The following is a 22,431-nucleotide window of genomic DNA, read 5'->3' on the forward strand; positions in this document are numbered from 1 at the left end:
GTAGGTAGTGTTGTAAATAGAAAAAAAACCGTTCGTTTTTTTTTTTCAGAAATGTACGTTTTTTTTAGAAAAAAAACATTGCCTAGTTTTTTTTCTAAATTTCGTTTTTTTTTTTTCAAATAGTCATTTGTAATGTATCTTACGTCATTTAAGTCTGAAGTATTTTTATGTAGGTGTAATTACCATAAAATGCAACATAAATTAAACACTAGATACTGATACGGTACACATATTTTACAATTTATATGAGTAGCGTACCTACTAATAATCCGGGTTTCTGTACTGTTTCACCAATATCAACGAAGAAATAAAAGTATAAATGAACATTTTTTTTTCTTGAAAGTAGGCCTTTAATAAGTACGAAAGTAATATCACGAACAGTATAAAATGCAAATAACTTGTCTAAAGGTAAAAACTAATACTAATTTGCCTACTAATATTTTCTGAATATCATATAAATAATTTGTCGACTAGATATATGATATGCATTGCTGGCTCTACCATATGTGCAACACGTGCATTTGCACTGGGGGGCAATATCTGTCATAAGTGTTTTATTTAAAATAAATATTTCTTGTTGGAGATAGACTTCATGATCATGGTAGCTAAATTTACTAAGCCAGGGGGGCTATGACGCAAATTGCGTCATTGAAATATTTGGGGGGATTAAAAATCTATATAAATATGCTTGAGGGTGTGTAAAAATTAATCGAAAAGATTTTTTTTTTTTCATGGAAGAACACCTACGGATAGACAATTGAGGGGGGTGCGTCATGGACATGACGGGGTGGGCACCACTGACTAAGCTGACCTTCTATTTGAATACTACATTCATAAATTATGTTTAGGTCGCATTAGTTTAAGTAACATGATCAGTGCTAAAGCAAATGGTAAAATAAATCCCAGAATAAATTGCTTGATTGTTGTCAAATGCAGGAACTCAATTCTCGAATGCCTGTCCCCTTTGGTTAATTATCAAAGTTCTGATATGAAAGCTTCCCTTGTCTTTGTCGCAAATAAGATTGTTATCATGGAAGGTGGAAACAATTTTTAAAAAAAAATAACAGATGTAGAAGGAAAATCAAGAAATAAAGGTAAAAGAGCTAGTTGCACTATAATTGCAAACTGATATGTTGAGATTGAAACTCGATATTGAATTCTATAAAAAGGATTACCATCTTTCAGATGTATTTGCTTTATCTTTCACTAACATAATAGATTAATATTTAAAGAAAAAAACAGACACAACAATATTGTATTTGTAGTAAGTATTTAAGCCTTTTTGAGTGCGAGTGTAGTCTCCCTCCCTTTCGTTGTTCATGCTGGAGTAGCATACTTAAAATCGTGACTTTTAAGATTTGTTCTTTCTGGAGAAAGATTTAGGCGGCAAATTACGTCATTGCGCGGGCGACAAATTGTCTGGGGTCGGCCCGATGATATGTACATGCATGTCCACAATGATTGTCGCAAATCTATAACTGTCTTCTTGTAAGAATATAATTTGATAATGATTTTGCAGGGTACTTTTAATATTACGTGGATAATCGGAAAATGTATATTTGTTGTAAATTTCAAAGGAAAAGAATTATAAATACGAAAATGAGAAAGAGTAAAAGAAACTGTTGCTAAATGGAAAGAAAGTTTTATTTTTGTTTTGTTGTTCTTATTTACTGCTGTTTTGACATGAAATTTGCCACATACATGTCTTTGCCGATTATACACATACTAATATTATAAGAAATACCAGGCGGATTCGTTATCAAATTATATTCCTACAACAACATATTTATAGACATACAACAATAATCTTGGACATGAGTGTACATACAAGACATGAATATAGGATGACATAATTTGAAGTAATGCAGGGTGTTTCAAAATGAATATTAGGGTTTTGAAACTTTGTAGTATCTATTACAATTAACTTACAATTATAAGTATTATCAAATAAAAGAGCAACTCAAACAGTTTTGTACACACGCATGCCATGCATTGTTTCCTCTGTCTGCCGTTAGAAAGAGCAAGTAGCAAAGATGGAGACTAGAGACCAGAAAGCTTTGTGTGTTTTAACTTTGCAAAGACTGAATCTGTAGTTACAGTGCAACCGTCTGTGTGAATTGAATGTTTTGTGCCATATGGCGGAAAGTTTATGGGCCTTTCTCACCTATTGACTCTATGTGTGCCATGTGACGAATGAAGCTCACATCGAACACTTGAAGCAAAAACTGTTTGAGGTGTTCTTTTATTTGATGTATTGTTTATAATTGTGCGTAAAATGTAATAAGTACTGCGAAGACTTAATTCCCCGATATTCATTTTGAAACACCCTGCATTTCTCAGCATCAGTATTGGAACTAAGATGTAAAAAGGAGAGATTGTGATTGTTTACAACAACGATATTATTATTAGTCAAGACTATAATTAATACAACAACACAAGTTAGTAGTCAAAAAATGTAATTAAATATACACTCGTAACCCTTTCGGACCCAGGTGGCCAAAGTGGCACATACGGATATGTCAATTTTTTAATCCGCTCCTGTATGGTCACTAATTAAGATATCGGTATATATATATTTCTTGCCAAATATGGTTGGTCCATAGTTTATCATTTTAGTTTCTTTTTCTTCTGTGTGTCGAATTTCCCTCTCAAATTTCACCCCAATCAAAAATTCGAGAATTTTCGAATTTTCTTTATTACTTTTGCCTTGTAGCTTCATTCGTTGTAGAGAGACCTCCTTAAGACTTGTCAGGTAGATACGTCCGATGGATACCTAATTGTTGACATCAATCGGACGGGCTTGCGCGCAGTGTTGCCAACTACGGAAATTAAAATTCTCCTTAAATTTGGGAAAAAAATTCGAAATTTTTGTTATAAACCGTACCTATACGTCGGTATGCAAGTCAACTTACGTCAGTCGAACATTTGTTCTTACTGAACAAACTCGGGTACATATCGTTACAGTGGGGTAATTAGGGGAAGCACGAAAAATTCGGATTAAGGTTCTAACTCTTGATTTTCCCCTACTTTTCTCTTCATCGAAATATATTTTTGGTAATTAAAAGCATTGTTTCTTAAATATCGCCATGATACTTGTAGGATATATTAGTAATGTACCAGTGTTTATTTTAAGATAGTTTTCGTCTGTCTGGTAGCAGTGTTGCCACCTACGGAAAATTTTAATTCAATATGTTAGGGGAAAGTTACGTGTTTTGTCTATTATATCCCTCTTGTTGGCTACATAGGAACAAAAGTGCCAGTATCTGAAAGTCTTGTCTTTACCCTTCACAACGCACTATAGAAAGTTTCAATAGGATAGTTAGGGGAAGTACAGTTAAGGTTTACAGTAGATCTTGTTCTCTAAGTGGAAAGATAACTGTGATTTTTTTTAGGTAGACTGAAATATTTTTTAATGACCTGCTTACTTTATTAGATGTTGTCACAATACTTGAGGGTATATTATAGGGATACCAAAGCTTCTTTTAATATAGTTTGTGTGTGTCTGCTAGCACTGTTGCCAGCTACAGAAAATTTTAATTTCCGATTTTAGGGAGAAATCTTGTGAAAAAAATCCCTTTTTGTCTCTATTATTTCCCTCTTGTTGGCTACATTCGAACAAACGTACCACTGTCTGAAAGCCTCGTCCTTGGCCTACACAGCACACCATAAAACGTTTCGGTAGAATAATTAGGGGAAGTACAGTTAAGGCTTATAATAAACTATGTTCTGTAAATGTTAAGAAAATTGTAAATTTCTGAGGTAGAATGAGATTTATTTATTTATTTATTTATTTTTTTTTTAAATCATGCTTACTTTGTTAGATATCGCCATGATACTTGTAGGAAGTATTCTTGGGGTACGAAGGTTTACTTTCAGATACTTTACGTCTGTTTTATGACAGTGTTTCCAGCCAAAACAATTAATTCCTGATTTTAAGTTAAAAAAAATTGGCAAATTTCCCTTTCCCCTCTATTATTTCCCTCTTGCTCGCTACGTTGCAACAAATGTACCACTACCTGAAAGCCTTCTCTTTAGCCTACAGAACGCACCATAAAAAGTTTCAATAGAATAATTAGAGAAGCTGTAGTCCCGGCATATCTGTTGGTTTTTGCTTCTGAGGCGTAAAAAGTGTCAACATTTCATGTGTATGGAAACAGAGATTTTTCTTTCTCTCTTTGAATGGAAGCCAGCGACTTTAGATTTTCACTGTACCTTGTCAACGCACCAAAGAATTTTTTTTAGGTGACTTAGACCCATATGGCATCAGTGGAGCTAGATACAAAAATCTTGAAATTCGGTTAGGGATTTTTTGTAAATTTTCACCCCTACATTTCCCTCAGTAATTTCCCACCCGCTCGCAACACTGCAATGTAATGTACACCAAAAAATAGCCACATTCCTTTTCTAAAAAACAAGGTCTTAACCATATCAATAGGGTAAGCGGTTTTTGAGCAATAAGTCACTAATTGACAAAGTAGGAAAACGCCAAAAATGATCTGGGTTCGAATGGAATAATCACACGATTTTGCTCGTATAGGTACAAGGAAACAAACGATTTGTAATTTACGAGGGCTTCGATTCAAGTTCTATTGATTATTTCAATAATCTTCAAGATAAATCAATAAATAATAGCTGCCAGAAAAAAAACAGACATTTGAAAAAAAACATGAAAAAGAACGATGTTTTTTATTGAAAAAAAAAACTTCACAGAAAAAAAACCGTTTTTTTACAACACTAATTGTAGGAATGAAAGAAGTGGGAGGAAATCCATGACTTACTTACTACAAGCTCTCACAGCTTGAACAAATGAAATGAAATGAAATCTTTGAGTTTTACGTCCCACGGTTATGCCGGTTAGGCTAAAGGAGACGGTGATGATGAGTAATGAAGGAAATGGTGGAATGAAGAGAGTGGGAGGAAACGGGAGAACCCCGAGAAAACCCACGCACACGGTGTTTGTCCACCGCAAAGTTCACTTGGCGGGGGCTCTCACAGCTTGAGATTCAACTAGGGTCACACATAAATTACATAATAGACAGCCCTGGTGCAGATATTTTACGAACTTTTACTGTATTTATTTCTCAGGGAGTAAACAATCAGAACTACTTTACAGAGTCCTTCTTTCCTTTTCTTCCACAGTAAAAGTAATTAATTGTGACAAAGATTGAAAACGTTGAAAAAAAATGAAAAATGAAATGAAAATTCTAGTTGTACGTCCCACAGAACGCGCTTTAGGCTAAAGGTGACGGATGATTAATGAAACGGAATAGTTATGAGATAACTGGTGGAATAAGAATGTGGGGAAAATGGAAGAACTTCGAGAAAACCCACGATCACGGTGTTGCCCACCAAGAAGTCCAGGGTTCCTACTGATCTGGAGAAATCTATTTCCCTGACCTTTGACAGGGAATTCTCTGACTCATGACAGGTGTCGGATGACATTGACATATAAATAAGGAATAAACAATGGTGAATATTTATGTATGAAAACATTTATTTTATAGAGACACACAATAATCAATTGCTCATACGTGCATTCCACTTACCACCATAAAAATCTGAGCAACGTTCCATACTGTGATCATTAATGGTTGGCTAAGCTAATATTGGTGCACAACTAATGCCAGAAAAAATATATTTTATAAAATTTCCTTGACATTTCCTGATTTCAGTCTTTTTCCCTCAGTTTCTCTGACCTGCACCATTTTCCCTGACTTCTCTTACTAGTAGGAACCCTGAAGTCATACGGCTTGGGATCGAACCACGGACGTCTCCAGAGGTGCCACTGAGCTACCGTTGCCTCGTTAGTGCGAATAACATGGATATGAATTATTATTTACAGGATTATATCTTACTTCGGTCTGTTGTAGCATTTCGGCTCAAATTTGGCTGCCACCATAAAATGGTCAGTCAGTGATGCCATCAGTAAGGTTAATTCTAATGCAAATCCGTCCTGAGAAATAAAAGTTCATGGATACCTAATAAAAGACTACAGGGGTTCACTGCAAGAGCTCTCACTATTATTCACCTGATAAGCTACCAAAATTACGCTTATCGGTACGAGTATTTCCTCCTTTGTTAAAGGACATTATCACACGAATGGATATGTAAACGAAGAACAAAGTTAACAAAATCAACTTAACATTACAAAGAACATGTATTTCACTGCAAAAATGTTAACGAATAAGTCTGCGAGTAAAGACTGAATGTCACATTCTTTAGTTGAGATGTTGAATACGCAAACTGTGTTAAATATAACTGGACCGTTCGGAAAGTAACCTCCGATTGCTTAATAATAATAATAATAAATAAATAAACAAAGTAAATAAGAAGAATTTATTATATAGATCTGGAAACAACTTCTTTGCCCTATTTTTCAACATAGTTCAAACACTCATTATATCTCTGTACTAGCTTAGAAATTCCATCTGCATAAAAATCTCCCGCCTGTGCCCTCAGCCAACCTGTGACTCATCTTTCAGGTCCTCATCATCACCAAAGCGCTGAGATCCAAGCCACTTCTTCAAGAGATGATAATCGCTGGATGTCAAATTTGCATGTTCTGAATTTCCATGAAGTTTCTGAACGGTGACAAGTGACAACTCGTTTACCGATGCCACTGCTCTCCTCGTCATGAATGTTTGTTCGTCCACTTTTAAATGAAAGAACCGATTCACGAACAACTTCCTAACTTATCACACTTGGTCCATACACGGCACGAAGTTCACGACGAATAGGTGCTGCCGAACGTATAACAGCTCGCACATCGCATTTGGCGAGTTTTCTATTGTAGCACACATTTTGAGACGCTACAAAAGTGGAACTAGTGATCAAACAACCTTCAATCTACCGCGGCTGGATGCAGACTCATCTACCACGCACGTCTATGCAAAGATAGTAGCACTGCCCCCACTACTGCACGCACAAATCGGAGGTTACTTTCTGAAAGCGACTCGTATATCAATAATGCTATTTATTGGAATATTTTAATTTTTTGCTTAAACTTCCTGTTTCGTATTCAGTTTAACAGTTTAACTATATGAAATTAACCTTGCTTATCAACATTGCTAACCTAATTAACCCCACGGTCTGTTCTCCGTAACCATTTTAATGGTCCACAAACAGGGATTTTTGTTAACGGTGTCTCTAATATGTTCTCTGATCTTAATGCAAACGATACAATTCGTCAGCATTGTATGTGAGAATGAACACCTGAAAGATACTAATACAGGCTGTCCACTATGCAATGCAACCCGGTGTTTGGGATAGTAAAACTTTTGAACCGGAAGCAGTACACGATTGATGGTTATATCAAAATGAAGCCTTGTTCATGCATATATTTTTAAACTAGGAAGCAACGATTGAAGTACACTAGAAAACACACAGTGTTGCCAGATGTAACCGAAGGTGTAAATCAATTTTTTTTACAAGACCCGTAAATTGACTCATAACTCATACGTATGAATGTTTTGTCGTTAATTTTCAGTTTGTATAGTTGGAGTAGCTTGGAAACAATGGATCGGAAAAAAGATTTTTCTTTATTTCCACCGATAACAAGCGGATGAGGCCTCTGTTTGGGGCTAACTAGGAAAATCGCAGTTTTTATAAATTAACATTCTGATTCTGAATTGGCAACATTGCTGATGTTTCAGTGCATCGAAAGGTGTGTTAAGGATCTGTCTACATTATGCAATTCTTGAAAACAATGAAAAAGAAACTTTGAAATTATCATGATAAAACTTTTACTTGCATGCACCTGGCAACACTGCTATTCATCACGAAGTGAATTGTCAGTTCTACAGCAGATACTGGAAGTATCCCCCGTTTTGATTCAAGCACAGGTTCACACGTTTCATCATGTTGGAAGCAACTTTACGAAAAGTAGAAGTGTTAATGTTCTCAGTGCCACCGTGAATGTTTCCAGGTCTTGTGTAATTCGAGGATTATTTTTGTATACCTCTTGCTTTAAGCAGCCCCATAGAAATGAGCAGCAGTGTTGCCGAATGCATGTAAGTAAAAGTTTTGTCATGATAATTTCAAAATCGTTAACACACCTTTTGATGCACTGAAACATCAGCACTGTTGCCAATTAAGAAATTTATGAAAATTACGATTTTCCTAGTTAGCCCCAAACAAAGGCCTCGTCCGATTGGTTATCGGTGGAAATAAAAAAATATTTTTTCCGGTCCATTGTTTCCAAGCTACTCCAACTATACAAACTGAAAATTAACGACAAAACATCCATACGTATGAGTTATGAGTCAATTTACGTGATTCGTAAAAAATTGATTTACACCTTTGGTTACATCTGGCAACACTGTGTGGTTCAATTGCTGCTTCCTAGTTTTAAAATATATACATGAACAAGGCTTCATTTTGGTGTAACCATTATTTGTGTACTGCTTTCGGTTCAAAAGTTCTACTATCCCAAACTCCGGGTTGCATTGTATACTGGACACCCTATATCTGTAAATGACTTTTTAATGTGTTTACGGAAATCTAACAAGTATACACTCTGGCCTGTTTATATATTTTTACAGTCTGATCACGTAACTATTATTTTCGTCCTTAGTTACCTACTTCTTTGATAATGTCCTTTGACAAAGGGAGAAATAATGGACTTTTAAGTTGACAATTTCAAAACTTTGGAAGCGTATCAGGTATGTTTTCCACACTCAGTGAGCATTAACATTTGAGGACACAAACACTTACTTAGGAACTTTGAATTCACTTGAAGGTCCCTCAGAGAGACGTGTACTCTTCCCATTATCATCTATCTTCAATTTTATTACCTTCATGTCGTTTTCGGTGAAGATCTACAAAAGAAAGAAAGAAAAAAAAATATATTAGTAACATAATTATTATGGAGCTATGAGCCCGAATAAATTGTACAGGGTTAGCATACATGATTCATTCGTTAAGGCTATATTTTCAAAAGTATTACACGCACACACATGAAAGATATATGAAAATAATCACAAACTCACCAAATTTGGCATCCCCTCATTGGCACATTCCAGTTCGTGACTACCTAAACGATGGATTGGATGTACTGGTGAGAATGACCTAACTTTGTTCTCCTGGCCTCCCAGATCTCCTGATTTAACGCCCTGCGACTTCTGCCTGTGGGAGTACGTTAAGCCTTGTTTACGTACCCCCACTACAGCAATTCTTAGTCGAGCTCATAGAACGCATCAGTGCTGCAGTGCAGACAATTGATAGGACTATGCTACAAAATGTATGGAATTAGCTCGAGTATCATCTGGACGTGTGTCATGTCACCAAAGAGGCACATATTGAACATTTGTAGATGTATAAACTTCGCGAGTTTGTGGTCCTTTTCCTATATCCTTCATGTGTGTACGTCTAATAATTTTGAAAACACAGCGTTATCAAAATGAATGAATCACTTATGCTAGCCCTGTATTTTATCATACCATCAATTATGCGACTAGAGTAATCAAATATAAAAAGGGTTTCCATTTTGTAACAAAAAAAAAAAAAAAAAAAAAAAAAAATGACAGGAAAGTGGAGGAGGAAAGCAAACATAAGTATACAATAGTTATCCACTGCCTGCGACTCAACCACTGACTCAGTTATAAAATTTCAGATTTTTCTATCCCTTTCGTGGGCGAATTTTTCTACAAGGGATGGTACAATACCTTCCTTTATGCTCCCCAGCACATATTCAAAACAAACAAACAAAATTATTTCTCGAGTACAATTCCCATTTCCATAGTGAAAAGACTTACAACTAATGGGGATATTGCTTCCCAGTGCAGCAAATCAAAGCATACCTAGGCTTCCTTGGCGGGAACTATGCTCTCCATTGCCCACAAAAGGGTTAATTGTCTTCTTTAAAGACCATACAAGATGAAGAGAAACACAATGAGTACTTCCCATTCATTCTTCACCAAATAGTATTAAAAAAAGAAAAGATCACTCTTAACTAGCAGGCTTAATATGGGGCTAAGGAAGAATGTATATGGAGTATTGGACTCCATGATTCGGAGACTTGGACATAACGGAAGTTAAAGAAGATAAAATGCAAAGAGAAAGAGTAATAAACAAAGATGTTTAAAAACGAGGAGAGAAGAGGCCGCTTTTAGCTATCATCCTTTGTACGAAGGCCAATTGGATTGGATACATCTTGCAAAGAAGTAAGAACACGACTGATCGATGACTTGGAAAATAGAAGAAAATATTGGGAGTTAAAAAGACCGACCGAGCTCAAGACCGAGAAACGTGGAAGAAACATTTCCAGGTCCCAATCTTTAAAAAACATACATATATATAATAATAATAATAATAATAATAATAATAATAATAATAATAATAATAATAATAATAATAATAATAATAATAATAATAATAATAATAATAATAATAATAAGAAGAAGAAGAAGAAGAAGAAGAAGAAGAAGAAGAAGAAGTATTGGAACTGTATGTTGTAATCCCCAGCAGTAACGTGCTATCTGTATGTGCAATAAACTTATATATGCATATTTAATTGTATAACATAATAAAAGCTATAATTGTATAATTTTAATCCTAGCTCTCCAAAGTAGTCAATTTCTGTTGTTATTTTTTTTCTTTTTTTAAACATAAACCATGCATATATTTATATAAAAGATTTCTTGATTAACTTTAGCGCTTCCCTCCTTGGTTAATTTAATATTTCTCTGGAAGGTTAACTTTATTCTGGTAATGTATAGTCTTAAAGGAGTTTTAATTACAGATGAGTCAGTTTCTTCAGAGGGCGCGTGAGTTTTCTTTCCCGTGTGTTGGCTCGGCAACTGGCCGCTGTGTTTCACTCCATGTGTTAACCCTCGCGATACGTAGGTATTTTTTGTAACGCGGACTACCAAGGGGAAGGGTCATTTTGTACAAGTGGATTAAGATTAAATATATATATATCTCGCAGAAGAAACAAATTAGAAACCCTCACAAAAATCTTCAGTGATTAAAGTGAACAGTACATAGAATAAGAATGACCACCAAATTCAGAAAAGGCGGGATAAAGCTATTTATTATACTACCATCTAGGAGTGACACTTCTAAATGTCAGTCACATCTCCTACCAAGGGGGGGGGGGGGTTACTTTGTGCCCACCAACTGAAAATAGTAACTTTATGAGACACACTAACGTTGAATTTGCACCACCGAAGCTATACGCTTTAGCTAACCATGTTGAACCCCCAGTTGATAGTGCGAGGTTAACATTGCATCATAGGCCGCGTGAAACAACTACGCGGTTTCAAAGCGGTATTTTACTGCCCTGTGTCTGATCACGCTTAGGGATTCAACATGCTGCAGCTCAACTGATTTCAGGAGTTAAGAACCTAACCATAAATCATGGCACAACACACCTTGATATAGCTTAATGCGTCTGTAACCTATTATTCTATATTGTTGTACTGTATCATCTCCAATTCCCAAATAACCTTATTACTTCAAAATTACCTTCATTATCGAGAACGACTACTTTGTTTTCCTGACATTAAAGAACTTTCCGATAATTTTCCTCACAAAAATCAAATTCTTTGACATTCGCTGATTTTCCGGGTCTATGGGAATTCTGTTAAATGAAATAAAACGGAATTTCTACTTTTGCGTTCCAGAATTATGGCCTTTAGGCTAAAAGAGACGAATGACAGGGTGGCTACTAAAATTCCAAAATGAAATTTCGTGACTTTTTCGTGACCTTTTCTTTACCAAATCATAAAATTTCTAACATTTTCAAGAGCGAATTTCCATGCGAATTAGGCCGAATTTTCATCCATGCGATAGAAACGTACTTTGCTTGCGATTTGGTAGCGTCTATAGCCGGCCATAGACATTTTTGGTGGTGAATTTTGACGTTTCACAGAATAAAATTTTCCAATCTGTACTTACATTTGTACAGTTAAAAAAAAATCGTGACCCAAAAGCTAAATTTCGTGACTTTTTCGTGACTTTCATGACCGTTTTCTGATTTCGTGACATTCGTGACTTTCGTGACCGATAGACACCCTGAATGACCAATGAAAGGGAATGATTATAAAAAAAATGATAGAATCAGAAAAAAAAGACAAATGAAATCTTTCAGTTTTACGTCCCACAGTTATGCCGGTTAGGCTAAAGGAGACGGTTATGATGAAAAATGAATGAAATGATGGAATGAAGAAAATGGGAGAACCCATGCACATGGTGTTTGTCCACCAGTCAGAAAAAGAAAGAGTTGTCCACTACAAATGAAAGTGCATGGAAATCAAACCAAAGACCCCTAGGACAAGAGGTGAACACTTCACTCCTGAGCCACCGTGCCTTTCTTTAAATAAATATGCAAAACGAAAAATGAAATATATAAAATGAGTATTGACTAAAATGTAAATTATAAAGAAAATTATACAAGAAAATATTATATATCTAGTAAAACCCAGTTGAGAAAGATGTGCAATGACTAACAAAAATTAAACACAAAAAAGTATAATGTAAATCTAGGTTTTATATCTTTCAATAAATTTCCATTAGAAAAATCCGTTTTTGGAAAATCAGTATAGCAGAAATTGTACGCCTCCTGAACACAAAAACTGCAAATAAAATCAGAAAAACAAATTTATTAGTTAACTATTCAATTCAAAACAGTGGAAATGGTAATTTTAAAGAAAATAATCTGAGTTTTTCTAGTAAATTCTTGGCTAATTTCAGGTCTCAGAAATGTTCTGTCAGTAAACACACTTTCTTTAACCATATCACATCTTTCAATTTCATCATTTAAATTGGTTCATTTATATCTTGGTAACACTCTCTATAACCTAGAATACCTGATTCTTTCTTTATCCTACAGGCTGATGATCTTTAACCGAATAATGACCACATTACCTATACATAGAGAAAACATAGGTAAGAGTATTTAAATTATTACTTTGCTGTCTGCTAGTCGGGAAACATCATCAAAGATCGGAGGCCTGATTCCACAATTAAAGTCCAATCACTAAATCCTGAAATCAGTCAACTGACGTGCAATTGTAATGGGTGTCCCACTCAAAGGCAGAATATTTCACCGACTGCGATGAAATCTTGAGAGACATGAATGCATTCCATGAGAAAGGGGAGGTAGCAACAGGATGCTCCGCGAGCCATCGTCGTTCCCGCGCTCGTGTTTACAGTGAAATGCGGTAAGTGACGTGAAATGTTTGTTTGCTTGTTTTCACGTCGTAGTGAAGATGAATCGCTCTGTTTAAGAGCGCGTGTTTATTGAGAAACACTATTAGACTAGAGGTTTTATTAATACATATAAGAGAATGTTTCTGGAATAATTTGGTGATCGATATGCATCCTCTGAATATTACATACAAAAGTTTATGAAGAAGCTGGAACTGGAACAATGTTGGATCAGCATTACAGAGGCCGCCCAAAATTGTTGTAAGAATGAATGAATGATATAGCAAACCTATTTTTGGCCTCTTCCACAGTCTCTTCGACAATTATCTCAACAAACTTGAATATCTCAAAACACGTATCAAAAAGTTTTGAAGAAGGCCAGACTGTGTGCCTACCGGTTTACAGTTGTTCGTGAACTTTAAGAGACTCACTAAGGTAAACGCATGACATTTTTCATTGGGCTTAGTGATGAAGCGTGGTTCCACCTATCCGGTTATGTAAACTCTCAAAATATGTGTGTCTCGGGTAGTGAAAAGCCACACGCATTATTCAAGGAACTCCTTCAATCACAAAAGGCAGGTGTGTTCTGTGTATAATCGTTTTAACTCGACTGTAACAAGTGAAGTTTACATCGAACTGTTTCTAGACTTTGTGGATCAGTTAAATAAGATCAGGAACTGACACTTAATCAGTACCAACCAGATGGAGCAACATGATACATTTCTCGAATTGCGTGGCTGAGGTGGAATCAATTTTCCTTGTCAATCACTTCAAAACCATTATGGCCTCCAAGGTTTACAGGATTTGACCCCACCAGACTTTCCTGTGGAATCATCTGAAAGGAAAGATCTATAGGAAAAACCATACAACTATGCAACCACCGAAAAACCATACTACCTCGAAGAGTTACGGGAGAACATCCGCCTTGAAATCCAACCCGAGGTTCCAGCAGCTACATTCACAAACTTGGAACATCATATTCAAGTGTGTTTAGAAGCTGGAGGAGAACATTTCCAACACATACAGGAATATTATGTACAAATTTTGTTTAATTTCCTCTCCATCTACCTTTTTTACAATTTCTGAGGCTACCTTTGAGTGAGACACCCTGCAGTTATTACTAGTGGATATTCTAAAATATACGAATACCTGAAACGATCCTTGCCACTGACGCATCTGAGAAACTGTATGGAGATCGGCTAAAACACGTACAATGGTGTGTCCATATGGAGGAAGAATTCCTTCACTGGGCTGAATGGTTAGAAACTCACTATCACATTTTGTCTCGAAGTGCTGAGCAACTCCTACACGACTAGTAACTTCAACAAAATTCGAAAAATTATTACGATTGGCAAGTTCCAAAGCTAGGGGGCGGATTTTCCATCTTTCGTCACCACCCTTTGGAGAAGTTGGTCGACGCAAAATGGGAGACCTGAAACATAAATAAATAAATAAATGAATAAATAAAAAAGTATATCTGAAGATAAAATTTGTAAACAGATAGTTGCATTAGCTATGGGAAGACTATCTCTAGTTTTGGTGTGAACATTGTTATAAACCAATTTGGAACAGAAATACTTAAAAAGCAAAACTGCAGATTTTCGCTGATAATATTGTAGTAATTTATAGAAAAATCATAATGTGAAGCGCCTGTTAATATCTCAACAAACTCCACCAAAACAAAATTCACTTCTTCAGAACATGAATCAGACAAAAATATCAATTTCCTTTATCTACATATCTACAGGCGTGAACGGAAATGCTTAATTCTATTTACAGAACATCTAATGCATGTGATATTTACATTCATCAAAAATCAGCTTACTTATATTCAACTAAAGCGAATGGACGGAAAAAGTTTTACGCGTCTTCAGAATAACTCAGAAACAACAACTGAAGAAATAATGTGTACAATTATCAACAAGAATAACGATTACAATGAGGACAATTTAATAACATTGAAAAATCAAGCTTTAGCATTACCCAAGAAACAACATTCCAAGAAATTTATCCAAAAACACTAAATCTAATCAATGGATTTGTTTACCGCTATGGCCACGACTCTCACAGATTACAAATAGTTGCAACAAAATTGGGTTTCAATGTCTATTATACAATCGGAGTGTAAAGAAAAACCCTTGTCAAGCCATAAGACTTAATTCTTAGATCGACTAACACTATTAAATGCAGTGTACGTGTAATCAGTTCTATATTGGCATGTCCGAAAGAAACATAGCTGCCCGAACCAAAGAACATTCAACAGAAGATAAGGAAGGAGACTTAACTACGTCAGGCTTGAACTAATTTTTCAAAACATCATAGCCCACCACGCTGGTATAGCAGCCAGCACTCGTGTCCTTGGTTCATGGGGTACTGGGTTCGATATTCCTGATGGGAAAGCCTTGAAATGTAAACGCATCATGGTAATGTGGATTCTACATTAAACTGTTAGTCCATATCTCAGCCTCACTGCTAAAAAGAGACGCTAAACTCCAATCAAGCTTCAAAGCGACAAATTTATGAAATCCAAGTACTTCACCGAACTGAATTTTACTCTCACCATGGAAGAAATGTGTATATAAATTATATTTCATATGGAAGAAAAAAAAAATCTAAGCTTAAATTTAGACGAGGGAAATTTGGACAAAAGATGAGACACCATTATTAATACTCACCTGAAACAATACAAAAATCAACAGAATAAAATTAGGTTAAAAAAGTTCCGTTTTCTTAAGTAGCACATCAGTACCAAACGCAAGTAAATTTTAAATGAAGCTCTACTTAGTTCAGTGTTGTTTCTCACAATTCTATTTAAAAGATGCAATGGATCTACATATTTCTGGTTAATCTGTAAGTGGATTCAACTGAGTTCAACGTATGGAGTGAACACTACATCAAGACGACTACGGCTCGAGGAATCTTCTCAAATCCAAAACTTCCAAGTACGGTACATCTGATAAAGACTGGTACATCTAACTACCAGTGAAGGTGACAGATCATTTCAGTATTTAAAGGTTCTTTAATTGATACAAACTATCTACTGAGGTATTAGCAACTATTAGCAAGACTGACCCCATACGCAGATGAAATTATTGGAGATTATCAGTGCGGATTTAGACGAAATCGACCAACTATCGACCAAATATTTACATTCAACAAATAATCGAAAAGAAATGGGAATATAATACCCCGGTACATCAATTATTTATTGATTTTAGAAAGGCTTACGACTCGGTTAGGAGGGAGACATTGTACAACATTCTTACAGAATTTGGAATATCAAAAAAGCTAGTTAAATAATTAAGATATGTTTCAATAAATCCAAAAATAAAGTCAGGGTAGGAAAACTTTTGTCCACGAGTTTTCACGTCGAGAAAAGTCTGGAACAAGGAGATGCGTTGTCACTATTATTATTTAACTTTGTCCTGGAGTAAGCTATAAGTAAAATCAAAGATAGCAACTAGGGCCTAGAGTTGAATGGCATTGGCGTATGCTAACGATATAAATTTAATAAGGGATGATAGGAGAACAATAGAAAGAAATGCAGAGATCTCATTAAGCACTTGCACGGACATGGGTTTAGAAATAAATGCAGAGGAAACTACATACATGGAAGTTCGTCGGGATCGTAATACGGAAAATTATGGACGCGTTAAAATATCAAATAATACTTTTGATAAAGTGCATACTTTCAAATATCTAGGATCAATATTAACGGACAAAAAACATATTCATGGAGAAATTAAATGCCGACTGAAAGCAGAGCATTCGTGTTATTATTCAGTTCAAAATCTTTTGTCGTCGCAAATTCTGTCGAGAAATTTGAAGCTTAAAATATATAAACGATAATCATGCCTCTTGTTCTGTATGGTTGCAAAACATAGTCGCGTACTCTAAGGGAAGAACATAGACTGAAAGTATTTGAGAACAAGATCCTGAGACGAATATTCGCACCCAAGAGGAACGGGAATGGGAAATGGCGAAAACTTCGTAACGAGGAACTGCATAATTTATACGGTTTACCAAAGATTGTTACGGTCATCAAATCTAGAAGGCTCAGGTGGGCAGGTCATGTAGGCAGGATGGAAGAAGATAGGAACGCTTTCAAAGTTTTAACTGGAAGACCAATTGGAAAATGACCATTAGGAACACCTAGACGCACCTGAGAGGATAATATTAAGATGGATCTCGAAGAGATAGGAATACAAAGTAGAAACTAGGTCCAGTTGGCTAAGGGTAGAAGTCAGTGGAGAGCTAATGTGAACGCGGCATTGAACCTTCGGGTTCCATACGCCATAGTGAGATATGTTTTTATTTAGTTATCCACTGAGATATGCTTTTATTTAGTTTTTTCAGCATGTTACCAGTAAGTACCGGCAAAAAAATTTTCACAATATATTTGAAGTTATACTAAGAGATTGGAACAGGAACATTATGTATTTGTAGCAATTATATTTGTTACAAATGATATGGTTTATGTATTTGCTATTTATGTCACAGGTAAGCTTAACTTATGTCACAGGTAATGCTTTTTCATTATATAATGGAAGCCCAGAGTTGTAACTAAAACAGATGTGTTTAATTATTTATCAAGAAACGCACTGATAAAGGTAGGGTCCCCCATTGAAAATATCAGCATCAATAAATATTTGGACATACATGAGTTTGAGGAAATACGAGAGGGAGTCGGAAAATAAGTTTCCCCACAGACTGTGGACAGAGGTGGAGATGCAAGACCAAAAATAGCATGTGACAATGAAGACCACACGTATCTTTATTTTCCACATAAGTATCACGTACATTGAGACATTTGTCATACCAGTCTATAAGCTTCAAAAACCCTTCCAGGAAAAATTCACGGCTCTACACACGGAAGAAGCGTCAAACAGCTTCTGTGATTTCAGCATTACTTCCAAAGCGCCGGTCACCGAGAGATTTCTTTAAAGCCGAAAACAGAGGGAAGTCACTAGGTGCGAGATCAGGACTGTATGGCGGATGGGCAAGGCGCTCGCACCCAAGAGTTGCAATATGGTTTTTCGTTGCCGTCGCTGAGCGAAACCCATAGACTTTTACGAGGCGGTTAAAGATATCTGTTCCCGATACGCCACGTACCCATTTATAGCGGACAACCGCTCGCACTTCCTCCTTTCACCACGTCAAAACACGCATGCTCTTCATAGCTAGGAGAGACTCGTCTCCGCTTTGCACAGGCGCTGCGACGGCGCCATCTGCAGAATCGCGGGTGAACGATTCCTACTTGTGTCTGGGTGTGTTGTGCGTGCAACCGCTACCTTGTTTCTCCCATTGTTGTTCGCTTTCCTGGGAAAAACGAGAGGAAAAACTTATTTTCGGACAATCCCTCCATTTTGTTATACCATACATCACTTGTTTCTTTAGTAACAAAATAAGTTATTAACTTTTTTTTTTTTTTTTTTTTTTTTTTTTTTTTTTTTTTTTTTTTTTTTAATATTAACTGATAAGTGAGCAGAAATCTGGAGGTTCGCAAGTTTTACAAAGGAGGGCACTTATTAGAAATAGTTGGGGATCTATGTTCTCTAAAATTCAATGTTACTTCTTTGCATTAGCGTCAGTGTAGTTAATTTCCTGTATACATTTTACTTTAGATCATCTTAAATGTAACTGAAGCGATTGGAGGATAAAGGTGGTATTTAACAAATTGAATATGATGGGAAAATTGACTTTCATAACTTTGCCCGTTAACATACTACCTTCATCGTTTCTAAATATCTGCATTAGGACGAGGACTCATTAAATAATGTGTTAGGTAGCATAAGTAGCATATAACACGTGCATGAACAGTCAGAATGCAACATTTCGAAAAATGTAACATAACACCTTTATCCTCCAAGCGCTTCAATTGTATTCTGTGAAGAAAGAGAAACCTACCTGACAGTGGTATCGGTAACACATGTTGCAGACATAATAGTAGTATTTCCTTCCTCCAAAGGTTCAAAGGTTGAAGCATTGGGCATCAAAGTGGTATCCTCATCACATAGCTTCTCAACGACCAACGTCACTTCGTGCTTCACAAAGTCATTTGAAAGGAGGTCAAAGTCTTTGGATGTATCACACAGACGTTCAACGTCTGCTATTGGCTTCTCTCCAGGAAAATGGGAAGACAGAAGCACGTTGTGAAGAAAAGATTTACTCTTCTCCTTCGGACATACTTTATCTTTAATCCTGCAATTAAAAATATAGATTATGCAAATAGATGAATGAGGTAGCTCTTTTAACTATGCTTTCATACATATACTTACACTTGCGATTAAATAAAGAGATTATGACGTTTATGTTAACTACTTATATAATTAAACGATACTCGCAATATGTTTCGAAATGCAACAATGACATCTAACTATGGCAAAGGAAAGAATCCTAAATATTTAAACATTTCGTTTTTAATTTAATTGAAGAAAATAAAAGTTTATCTGGTGTTTCAAATTCTTCAACAAGGAGAGACCGGAGAGTTGTGCCCTCATCATGAGAGAGATGTGCTAGGGATGTACAAACATTTACACAATGACAGATTCGTATCTCACTAATATTTATGCTAATTTGTGTCTTTACAGGTCCTGTCGAATTGATATTCAGACAGTGGCAGCATGTTCGAGAAAATCGAATACTAAGCTGTGATGTGGTTCCTCCAACTTGAAGGAAAACGGCACAAACGATACACGAAGAGATGATGAAGACTGTCCATCTTCTAACACAGCAAAACGCTGAAAAAAAAGAATTGAAATGTGGTCTAAGAGTGACCCAAGAGAGCGTCGTTGCTCAACGAATACTGACCCACGGGCGGTGGCAAAGTTGGGCAACTCGTGCTTGAAAATAGACGAGTCACCATTAAGTGTTTTGCGCATGCTTATCTCATCCACTATTTCATGAACATTTTACGGAGGGTTCACTTTTACGTTGTTCCTGAGAGGCTCATTAGAACATGCTGTTGGGCAGTGGGCGCAGGATTAATTTTTCAATGTTGTGTCACCGGCACGAAACTTCATAAAAGAAATATGATGCGTTAATTCACTCCTCCTGATCCCAATACACTGTTGATGTTTCTTGCAGAAGTTTTAACTCATAATTCACTATCAATTGCGTGTCCTCTATAGCAAACACAATGCCTACTTTTATAAGTTTCCGTTCAAGAACATGCTGTATCCTGACTCACAGGCCACCCCACTTCGTTTTCTAATTATGCACGGAGTTTGTAGCGTCGCATGCATGCTCTCGGTCCATTCATTGGGTGCCCACCAGACGTAAAATTGGACATTTCAATGACATCAACCCAGTAAAAGAGCAAGGTGAGTATATTTTATTTTATATTTACTTTAAGTGCATTGTAACTGAAGAGCTGCAAAATACGATGAAAGCAGTAAATGATAAATGATAATACTAATAACCAGAGTTATACTATCTAATATTACGCACCTAATTGTACAAATAAATCAAACTAACAGCTCCTCTCAAAAGTCAATACTTTATTGTCACTAATTGAAACACCCTCGCTCACCTACAGACTAACCTCCTACAATCAAACCCTTGTAAAACTTATCAATGACTCTTTGTATTATAAATTTAATAAACGTATATCATTGCTTTAATTAGAATCAAGTCTTCTGCCTACCAACCTTATGACTGTATGCATTTTATTTGTACCTCATTATAGCAATTATCAATAATGATCAATAATTCATGTAGACGGTTAAATTGCTATATATTTTTCTGTCTTGTTCACAATAAATATACCGTTTTCCACAATTAATATACCATACTATTAATTCTTCTCTATAACAATATTATTATTATTATTATTATTAAGTATTCTGCCTTTGGACTGGTCCTGGGACTAATAATGTTTATTTATTTATATATATATTTATTTATTTATTTATTTTATTTGGGCCTGGAAATGTTTCTTCCACATTTCTTCATCTTCAGCTTTCTTCTTTTAACTCCCAATATTTTCCTCTGTTTTTCAAATCATCGATCACTTGTGTTCTTCCTATTCCTCGCTTTCCTTCTATGGCAGTATGAAGAAGACAGTTTCTTTGCAAGATGTGTCCAATCCAATTGGCCTTCCTACGAAAGATGATAACTAGAAGTGTCCTCTTCTCCCCTATCTGTTTTAAAACATCGCCTTTGTTACTCTCTCTCTGTCCATTTTATCTTCTCCATTTTCCTTCAACATTACATTTTGAAACTCTCTAAATATTTCTTCTCTAACTTCGGTAACGTCCAAGTTTCTGAACCATACAGTCCAATTCTCCAGATATAGCACCTGACCAACTTCTTTCAAGTCCAATATTGAGGCCTACTAGTTAAAACTGATCTTTTCTTGTTGAATGCTTCTTCGGCTATGGCAATTCTGATCTCTCTGGTACAGTAAGAGGGCTTCCCAATGTCAACTCTTGTAGTCCTCCTTCGGTTCTAGCTATAATAACCGTATCATCTCCATACCTGATCTTGTTAATGATCTGCCCTCCAATTTTCAAATCCCCAATTCCCCTTAATGTTTCCTTCATTCACTATATATGTTGAATAACTGTGGCGACATACTACATCCTTGCCTGCATAACACCGTAACATAATATTAATGCTTCCCTATAATACCAACCAACCAAGGAAATACTTAAAAAAAATTACTAATCTGTTCTAAGCTATATTTATCAACTAAGTTATAATTTTATATTACCACCAAGAGTATATTAAGACAATAAATCTGGATTATAACCATTTAAAAAAAAATATCCTTTACCGTTTCAATCTCAGCCGGGTGGGTTCATCTCCGGAGGCAATATATAAGAAACCAACTTCTTGGACATCAGTATCCTCTTTTGACTTGAGCTCCGATTTCTCCCCCTGATACACAACGGTTACCTCTTTACTCGCTGCTGGCCCAAGAACAAATTGATCAGGGATTACAGTGACCTTACTTTTCTTTCCAATCTTCAACACGTTTTTCTCTGGAAGAAATAATAATAATAATAATAATAATAATAATAATAATAATAATAATAATAATAATAATAATAATAATAATAATAATAATAAAAAAGATCAGAAGACTGGAATTTGAAGACCCAACTACTGGGCTTATTCTCTATATTCCTACCGGAAATCACTTAAATTTAAATTGATATCTCATTTTATCCACAAATAGCGAGGAAGTTACAACCGATAAAATATTAAAATGACATTAACTTTGCATTTCCAAAGACAATATATCAAGTCTTTTCTTCCTTCATTTGATACCCCCTCCCCATC

At 35.7% G+C, this 22,431-nt stretch overlaps 1 protein-coding gene across 4 annotated transcripts in view; it reads right to left on the reverse strand.

Annotated features, from left to right (window-relative positions):
• spd-2 (centrosome assembly protein spindle defective 2) overlaps window positions 1-22,431 on the reverse strand; it is a 122,988-nt gene that overhangs the window by 13,224 nt on the left and 87,333 nt on the right. For all 4 annotated transcript variants that reach the window (XM_081738163.1, XM_081738172.1, XM_081738167.1 and 1 more), the window contains 4 exons: window positions 21,923-22,130; window positions 19,054-19,347; window positions 14,296-14,578; window positions 8,713-8,816 (listed from right to left, as the gene is read on the reverse strand). In XM_081738163.1, the coding sequence (XP_081594289.1) occupies window positions 8,713-8,816; window positions 14,296-14,578; window positions 19,054-19,347; window positions 21,923-22,130 (889 nt within the window). The remainder of the gene's footprint in view (window positions 1-8,712; window positions 8,817-14,295; window positions 14,579-19,053; window positions 19,348-21,922; window positions 22,131-22,431) is intronic.

Source organism: Thermobia domestica, chromosome 2 (genome assembly GCF_964235325.1).
Source record: "Thermobia domestica chromosome 2, izTheDome1.hap1.1, whole genome shotgun sequence".
Lineage (NCBI taxonomy): Eukaryota > Metazoa > Arthropoda > Insecta > Zygentoma > Lepismatidae > Thermobia > Thermobia domestica.